This window comes from Sinocyclocheilus rhinocerous, unplaced genomic scaffold (assembly GCF_001515625.1).
Source record: "Sinocyclocheilus rhinocerous isolate Xijiao unplaced genomic scaffold, SAMN03320098_v1.1 scaffold2084, whole genome shotgun sequence".
NCBI lineage: Eukaryota > Metazoa > Chordata > Actinopteri > Cypriniformes > Cyprinidae > Sinocyclocheilus > Sinocyclocheilus rhinocerous.
The window spans coordinates 43,874-52,817 of NW_015666553.1; the positions used below are offsets into that span (position 1 = coordinate 43,874).

An 8,944-nucleotide genomic window follows, 5' to 3' on the forward strand; every position below is an offset into this window, starting at 1 on the left:
CATTCACACACAAGTTTACGTTAAAAACATACGAGTTACAAAAACAGTCGGTTATGTCTGTGAAGGTAAACAACTGGGAAAGAAATTGGATGTTTATGTTAGATCTGTGTGGCAGCAGCGTAATATACAGTAAATAAATCAATAAATCCACTGCTCTCTTGTCTCCTCTGAGGCTGGGACTCTAAACAGTGTTCTGTGCTCGTCTGTGCAGCCAAAGACAGAACAGTTAGCATGTTTTGCTCAAACTTTCTCAATAGCGTTAGAACTGGTACACCGTTGTCGCTTGCAAAAACAATGGCGGAGCCGTGGGTGGAAACTTACAGATTATGGGGTGGTAATATTATAATGAGATCCCCTTACAACGTCACTAGGGGAGCAAAATCAAAGCACCTCGTTTTTTCACGAACTTGCAGATACATTTTTTCCCCATGTTTTCTGGGTCGGTAGATGCACCGGGGACCCGATTATAGCACTTAAACGCGGAATAAGTCAGATTTTCTTGATGTCACCTTTAGAATAGTAAAATTTCTATAATAATAATAGTATAATACTAATAATAAGAGTTTCAGTTGCTAAGAAAATATTTTGTCTGATCAAAAGTAAATTAAATGCTAAAAATTTGATTTTGTTCAGTTTTTATGCCCTTTATTTTGTGGCAGTGTTTCCTCATAATATGGATATTTAGAAATTCCAGTTTTGTGGCAACATTAATGTCTACTATGTCAATTATTATTAAATGGCAAGAAAAAGAAAATTCTCTAATTTTGTTTCATTACTTTATTAATGACTGTTAAGTAAAAAAAAAAACTGCATGAGAAAACTTGAAGCCTTATATACTTAACACCTGTGAAATAGTGTTATGGCTGCATGTTGTTGATTTAGTTGCATTTATTTATATTGCTCATTTAATTATTGTGTGTAGTAGTAGCATATTACTTTCTGTTGAATATTGCTGTGAAATTGAAGTTTGTATCAAGTATCATCTACTGGAATATAGATATCAACCCCATTGGTTTTAAAGTCACTTGCAGTAATTTTAGAGCTGATATTTTGTCATGTGAGTCCATTCGCAATATAATTCTGGCTTAATTATTTGAGAAGACTTTACACAACAGTAAGCTCATTTACTTTTGTTGTGAATGGATTCCAGCTGTGAAAAAGGACCTGTCTTTAACATGCTTTCTCTGTGTGTCTCTCCAGCAGTCTGTCTCCAGATCTTCTGGATGGGAGTCTCAGTAGCGTCGGCTCCTCCTCCGACTCTCCCGCCAAGATGGAAGGAGTGTCACCCTCCTCCAGTAACTCGCTTCAGGACCTCTCCCCTAAGTGATCCGCTGAGCATCACGGACATCACAGGAGGACTGGGCCGCTTCTCAGGCCCTTTTCTACTAATTTGACTTTTGTTCCCAATGCCTTTCCAAAATGGCTTTCGTTCTTTTCCTGAATTGTTCTGTTACGTTACATTTAAAGCGAGGCGCGAGAGTTTTCCGTGTGGGACAGACCCTAAGGGCATGGATGGAAAGACTGTGGATGTTTTTTGCATCAGCTGCTATAAATAGATGTAAAACATGGTGTATAGATCTGTATCAAAGCGAAGGACATCACGGAGGAGGATCGTGGATTTAGTTTTTTGATTTGTTTTTATTTTTGATACCGCTTCGAAAAGAAAACCGCTGTAAACAGGAGAACAACTACAGGCACGTTCTTTGATTTACAATCTCAGCTTGCCAACCAGTATTGTGTGTGAGAATTTAACTTATTTTTTTGGCTTTTATTTGTATGTAAGTATGTACATAAGATTCGTGGCAAAACGTGCAGAGGCAAAGAGCTTGACCGGGAAACTGACAGCTGCCTCTTCTGCAGTTTTATTAGCGGTGCAACTGCACTTTTAAAGGGGCAGAATTTCATTTTGCGCTTTGGTCTGAATCTGCGTATGTAGTTCCAGGAATGGCCTTTTTTTGATTTTCAAGTAGGTGGAGGAAACTTATTATAATTTTTTTTTTTTTTTCAGATCTTGGCACTTCATTCTCTGTTAGAATGATATTCATGGTTGCTATACACAACTACTGCAGATAGGATTTAATATTGCAGCTGTTGGTAACCACTAAACCCTCGATTTGAATACTACAGAGAAACTAAACTGCCTGTTGAAGCTGGTCAACCTAAAGACTTGCGCACAGCCATGTTGTCAGAGAATGGAGCAAAACATCCGGGGCTGAGATGAATGATGTCCAGCGTATGAATTACTTTTCTCAGAGTGGCTTTGCCCCGTTTGTTATTTGGGAAGGATTTGGAGGAGAATGCAATGCGCTCTACAGTTGCAGTTAAAAGCATTTTCAGAGGCTGTTAACAGTCATACGTTTGGCAGTTTAAAATGTGGAGCAGAAGTGCAAAGAAATGAAACCCTCTCATCAAAAATTTTATTTGTGGAGTTTTAAATGTAATCTACTGATACCGAAACGGTGTGCCATTTAAATGTGTGTATATAAGAGAAATGTACAACTGTAATAGTAGGAGTTCTTTGTTTGGGGTGTAGTTACTTTAGGAAATAGTATTTTCTTTTGTAAATGGTTTCCTAAATTTCATTACAAGAAATTGCTTTATTTCCTCAAGCATGATATGATGTATCATAAATTCATTTCTCTGTGCAAGAAAGTGATTGTAAAATTAATTTTTATTTTCATTTAAGTGAATTGAAAGTGAGGGGGTAAGAAAAGTGACACCGCAGTGTAAATCTTTTTCTGAATGTCTTTGCAAACAAAAATACAGTAAGTGGGTCGTGTAGATCCAGGTTCTGTCCTGTAGTGATGGGTGAAGTGTATTTGTAGTTTGCTCTGCTGGTTTGTTTTTTGTCCTGTGGACGTGTCGAATTCTTTATTTAATGATTTTACTCTGTCCTGTCGCCTCATGCAGTACTTTTAAAGCCTGTGCACATGAACTCTTGTCGAGGAGGACTTGAGTGCTGTCATGAGGACGTGTAGTTGTGCTCTCTGAACAAATCTTGTTCCCATCATATCAGAGACTTCCAGATGTCAGAAATAAATTATTTGTCCAGCTATTTTGTTGCCTTGTCTTGTGATGTCAAACTTACTTGCTGTTGACAGTCTGGTTGTCTTCAAATACACGATGGTCATAACGGATGTTAAAAAGTACTCTATGGTCTCTTTTTGTGCACTTCATTTAGTCATAATGAATCTTTCTGCTTTTCACAGACTGATGCATTTCTACAATTAACTTTGTGAATGTATCCGTTAACTATTTTTAATGTTTTTGAAAGTCTCTTATGTTCACCAAGGCTGCATTTATTTGATCAAAACCAGCAAAAATAGTAATAAAATATGATAATTGAATTGAACATTGCTGTTTACTATTTGAATAGATTTTGAATGTCATGTATTCCTGTGATGCAAAGCTGAATTTTCAGCATCATTACTCCAGTCTTCAGTGTCACATGATCCTTCAGAAATCATTCTAATATGCTGATTTCCTGCTCGAGAAACATCTCATATCAATGTTGAACACAGTTGTGCTGCTCTTTGATGAATAGAAATGCAAAAGAACAGCATTTATTTGAAATGGAAATCTTTTAAACATTATAAATGTCTTTTCTGTCACTTCTGATCAAGATAATGCACCCTTGCTGAATATAATAAAATGTAACTAACCCAAAACCATGTATTATATTACCGTGGGTAATATAGAAACTACTTACAAAGGGGTTTCTAATACAGTTTCTGAGAGAGAGTGTGGAAAGAGCCATTAATATTCAAACTTGTTCTTTGGTCTGATGTAATTTAAAAAAAAATTTTTTAAAACAAGCCTAGTAAAATCACTGTATCTAATCCTGTTCTAAAAAAAAACCTTTTATCACACTCAAGTTACATATTGCTTCCTTAACTGATTGAACTATCATACAGAAAATAATGTTACTACCAATACTTTTGAACATGAAAGTGTGTTTTGGAAATGCTTTTAACAATCAATTTCTTTATTTGATGTGTAATCTATAGAGATTACTGTGCACAAGATTTAAGCAGTGGACAAACATCAGAACATAAAAGCCATTTTCAGTCTTGAGAAAAGCAACAAAAAGGCACAGACACCGAATATGACATATAACAACACATTTAATTTAATGTATTCATGTTCCTCTACACCCCCTCCCACTTAGCATAATAGTCAGCCGGATTCAATGGCAGCTCAGTCAGTGTTAGGCCTGTAAACACAGAACGCTCCCCTCCCCTCGCCCGTGGATCTTTGTGTCTTCATTGTGTCTGTGAGTTTGTGATGATCATTTAAGAAGTTAGTTCCTGTTTATAGGGAGTTTCTCAGACGTGCTTCCCCTCCATCCTCACAACCCCTCCTGGCTGTGTTAATGTCCATATCTGCCCTCTTCATCATTTTAGTTCCTTTCAACGAGATCGTTTCCAAGAGCACTTCAAGTGCGCAGAATAACCATTGTAAGAAGACCTGTGCGACATGGGAAACAAATCATGATAAAGTGCACAATGTATATTTGCAATATGATGCTTTTTTTGCGACTCACCTAAAACATAAGCAGCTACAAGTTTCTTGTTAACACTTAAGTGGAGGTAGACAGGCACTGTGGATTCCTGCTCTCCCAGAGTTGGGAGCATAAGAGCTGCCATACACACCAGGCCTAAAAGGACAGTGAGGAGGCTGGGGCCCCCAGACGCTGTATGGCTCTCTGTGCAAACACAGAAAAGGAAGAAGCAGATGGTTTTAAAATGAAAGCAAACCACCAAACTATAAAAATAACACAGCTCTCTGACTCCACCCAGTGGGAAAAGGCGTTAACAGCAACAGCTTTAATAGAGAGCTCAGTAAGGCCTAAAGCTAGCAGGGAAAAGCTACCAACCAATCAGTTTTTTTTTACACTGTATACAGTTATTTTCAAGCAAAAGTGCATTTATGAATTTATGAGTTATATTACACCAGTATTACATCTTCAAGCTTGTTACAAATTATATTTTTGTGAAACAAAAAGTTGTTTTGAAAAAGAAAAGTGTTTTGAAAATAGAAAAGTAAAAATAATAGTTAAAAAAAACGCATTACTTCTAGTGAATATTAAAAAAATTGCTAAATTTCAATTTGTGAGGAAACCCCCAAAAATTGTAAAACAAAAAAATTAAACTTGTGTACTGCAAAGAAAAAACTGTAAAGACAATTTTACATTTAATATGAAAAATATAAATATGATTTCCAGTCAATATAAAACTCCATTGCTCTATTTTCATTTTTTGAAACAAATTAAGAAACCTTTATTTAATTTATTTATTAAGAAAAGAAAATAGAAATGAACTGAAACTTGTATTTTTGTAAATAAAAAAGAAAAACAATTAAAAAACTTACCATTTAATAAAAAACAGAAGGATTACTTCTAGCAAATATTAAACACATTGCTAAATCATTCAATTTGTGAAGAAAACCAATAAATAAGTAAATAAATAAACAGTAACTTGTATTTTTGTGAAGAAATTTTTTTTATGTGTATTTTATATATATATATATGAAGAGTTTATTTGCAAAAACAGTTAACTCCGTTTTTTTTATTTTCAAAAATCATGTTTTTTATTATGTTATCATGTTTTTATTGTGTTTTATCGTGTTAGCTGTTTTTTTAAGCTATTTTTTTAGCTTAATCAAAGTAACCCAACTGCAATTTGATTGAGATTAACTGGAATGCACAACGAAAAAGCATGATTCCTGAGAATTGTTAAAAACGGAGTTATCTGTTTTTGCAAAAATGAACTCTTCACATTTCACATATATATATATTTCCATTGTTTCTGGCATTAAAATATACATTATAGAAATTAAAAGTGTGAACATGAAAGTTGTGATCCGCAGATATGTTCATAAACCTAACTGAATGTTGTATAGGAATGGTGAAATCCATTTTCATTCATAAAACATTATGATAGATTATAGATTTCAGCATAAAATAATTTAACAAAGCTGTTTGATACATACACAGACATGTCTGGTTATGCTCCACTAGAGGACACTGCAATGATTCCTTCACCTTACCACTGTCCTTCTCATCTGGGGACCTTGACCAGGGTCAGACAAGACTGTTTCAGTCTTCTATTAATAATAATAATACTACTACTAATAATAATAATAATAATAATGTTTATCATTATGTGTATGTTACTCTGACTTATAAAATGCATTTATTTCACAGCAGTTTTCACTGCAAAGAGCCTGTAATTTTAATCTTTAATTTAGGTGGATCAATTTTTTGTCTACAAAGAAGAAACTAAGGAAGAATATCTTGCAGAAGGTTTGTTCATTAGCATTTCATTAATGAAATACAGCAAAATCAAATGAACAACATCCTTATCTCCTACCTTTTAATTTCTTAAAGTTTGCTGTGGAATAAAGCCTGTCAACAAATATTTTGTGAAGGATGGCATGGGGAACAAGGTCTTCGGTATTCTTGAGGACAGCGACTGTTGTGACAGGTCTTTCTGTGCTAGTGGACGTTCTTTCATAATGAATGTTACAGACAACTCAAATCAAGAGGTCATCAGACTGGTGCACCCGTCTGCTTGCTGCTACGGCAGCCATGAGGTATTAAAGTGATTCTTGTCTCGTTTAACTGTTAAAGGGGTCATATGATGCTTTTTTAAAGATCATTATTTTGTGTATTTGGTGTAACAGAATATGTTGACATGCTTTAATGTTCAAAAAACACATTATTTTTCAAATACTGTACATTGTGTTGAGGTTTCCAAGCAACCTGGATGTCAAAATGAAAGCTACTCTACTGGGGGCCTGCATACTTATTGTAAATATTATTAAAAATACCTTTTAAAACATTTTTTTTTCAGAGTTGTAATGTAAGTCTTGTTCGTAATTTATAATTCTAACTTGTTTATTTATTATTATTAATTATAATTCATTTTCAGGACTCCGTGAATTATCACACGTCACATGGTGAACCGCTCTTGTGTACCTTCATATCATTGGCATTCGGCTATTGGAAAATGTCCTAGGTGGGGCTGTGCCACATCCAACAATTTCAGCAAACATCCCAGTACGATTTAATGCTAAACAGTAAAAGTTAAAGAAAAAGTTTTATTTTTTTAATAAGTTAACAAGAAGGAGTATGTTTCAAAATATGTTTCAAGCCTCATTATAGTATTAGTGTTTTATTAATACTAGAATTTGAGATGCTTGACACATATTTGAAATAAAAATAAATGTTTTGCCAAGTTCTGGATTAGGTTTGAGGATGATTCTCTCACAAAATTGTATTTTATTATTTTTTTCAAGGTAAATTAAAAATATATATTTTTTTCATTTTCATATTTCACAATCTTATGTGTACAGTGCAACAGCAAAAAAATTGTGAGGAAAAAATAAATAAATGTGAAAAATAGGGAGGATTTGGATTCCAATTTACATACAAATTCCTTCAAAAAGAGTTAATAACTCAATACTTGACACTTTATTGTTACAAGTGCAAAAATAAAAAGTCCATAATATAGAAAATCAGACAAATTAAAGTCTTCATTCAAACAATGTGGTTGTGCATTATTAAAACGCATAATCCATTTTCTTTCAGTTTGTAATAATTTCTCTTCCATATTGGTGTTTAGTATATTGAAGAAGAAGAAGAAGAAGGACAATTAACTGAAATATATTCTGTGAAATGTCAGGCAACTGATTTAATATCAGCTGTATTTATAGCACTTCTGAGTTTATTAATACAAAATTCCAGTTGTTGATTGGTCTTACATATTGAAGACCACAAGGGCAAGAAAGTAAATGTATCACACTTGTTGAACAACAAGAAATAAATGTCTGATTTCAAATTCCTGTTTTTTTTTTTAGAATAACTCACAAACTTATAGAGTCTTTTAAAATTATGACAGGCCAAACAATGGCTGCATGGGAAAACCCCACTGGACCTTTGATTATTTTTTATTTTTTCAGCGATAGCCGTAAGGGCATGTACCAAATAAATGTCTTCCTCTAGAATACACTAACAGAGGTCCATCATTAAACAATTCTTAACTTTTTTTTTGTCTGTATTTAAAATATGCCAATTTTTTTTTAATTAGGTTTTTGATGTCCTTACCTAAATGTGTCAGCATGTCGAAAAATCACCTATTATTTTTTTCTTTTTTCTAGAATGTTTAACTGAGACATCCAAAGTTTCCAAAGTCCAAAATCCATTTTTTTAAATAACCTTGTGCTAAAAATTGATTATACAATTTTCTTGGCTCAATATCAGTTCATTCTGCAAATACATATTTTTCAAGAAACCGACTAGACTAGAGTAAACCCTGTCTTAATGGTTGCACATGGCTGCTTAAAGGCACAATATGTACGATTTTTTTTTTATAAAAATATCCAAAAACCACTAGAACAGTGTTATATATTTTGCTGACTTGTGTACTTAAGACGATAACTCCCATGATTCCACACTCAGTCACGGCATCATCAAACTACGCCTTTGTCTCTTTGTTTATTTTGAATACGCGCTCTCTAGCGGTGAAAATTACATATTGTGCCTTTAATGTAATAGGCTGTTTCTGTGTGTCAGTTTTTGATATACCATTGTTGATCCACTATTAAAACTTTAGGATAAAGAAATGGGAGCTCTCTATTATTGTATTCCATATTGAATTTAATAAAACCACAAAAACTATTCATTTGCATGAAAAGACTAGTTCCTCCTTTGAGCCCTTGAAAAGTATAAAAATGCATCCACGATAAAATAGAAGATTATTGTAGAGGGGGTTGTTTGAAAATACAATACAATCCTTTCTTACAAAAACCCCATCGTTAGTATTGCTAAATCTCGTGCAAAACAAGATCCCATTGCAATGCCTTGTGTTTGTCGATATAAATCATTTTCATATAAAAATTATTTCTTAGTGAGAATCAATCTTGCCATATCTACTAATACACT

General features: G+C 33.7%; 2 protein-coding genes and 1 long non-coding RNA gene across 6 annotated transcripts in view; 2 read left to right on the forward strand and 1 right to left on the reverse strand.

The window, feature by feature from the left end:
- Positions 1-3,123, forward strand: part of LOC107732716 (protein FAM122A-like) — an 8,754-nt gene extending 5,631 nt beyond the window's left edge. For 2 of the 4 annotated variants that reach the window (XM_016544128.1, XM_016544129.1), the window contains exon 10: positions 1,201-3,123. In XM_016544128.1, coding sequence (XP_016399614.1) covers positions 1,201-1,327 — 127 coding nt within the window. In that variant the 3' untranslated portion in view covers positions 1,328-3,123. The remainder of the gene's footprint in view (positions 1-1,200) is intronic. The other 2 variants (XM_016544130.1, XM_016544131.1) reach the window with 1 other exon arrangement.
- A 983-nt stretch (positions 3,124-4,106) lies between these two features.
- On the reverse strand, positions 4,107-4,709 carry LOC107732711 (uncharacterized). Its single transcript, XR_001638899.1, has 2 exons — positions 4,544-4,709; positions 4,107-4,467 (listed from the first exon to the last, which is right to left on the reverse strand). It is a non-coding gene; the product is annotated as an uncharacterized LOC107732711 (long non-coding RNA).
- Positions 4,710-5,997: 1,288 nt separating this feature from the next.
- On the forward strand, positions 5,998-7,024 carry LOC107732709 (phospholipid scramblase 1-like). Its single transcript, XM_016544122.1, has 5 exons — positions 5,998-6,081; positions 6,250-6,304; positions 6,389-6,594; positions 6,731-6,811; positions 6,933-7,024. The coding sequence occupies exons 1-5, from the start codon at positions 5,998-6,000 to the stop codon at positions 7,017-7,019; spliced, it is 513 nt and encodes a 170-aa protein (XP_016399608.1). The 3' UTR covers positions 7,020-7,024.
- The last annotated feature ends 1,920 nt before the right edge of the window (positions 7,025-8,944 follow it).

Bases quoted from the DNA above. Each gene is read 5' to 3' on its own strand.
- LOC107732709 (XM_016544122.1), top strand. From the start codon at position 5,998: ATGTCTGGTTATGCTCCACTAGAGGACACTGCAATGATTCCTTCACCT. The intron at 6,595-6,730 runs GTATTAAAGTGA...ATTATTTTTCAA, and splicing joins GCTGCTACGGCAGCCATGAG to ATACTGTACATTGTGTTGAG. The intron at 6,812-6,932 runs GTAAATATTATT...ATTCATTTTCAG, and splicing joins TGGGGGCCTGCATACTTATT to GACTCCGTGAATTATCACAC.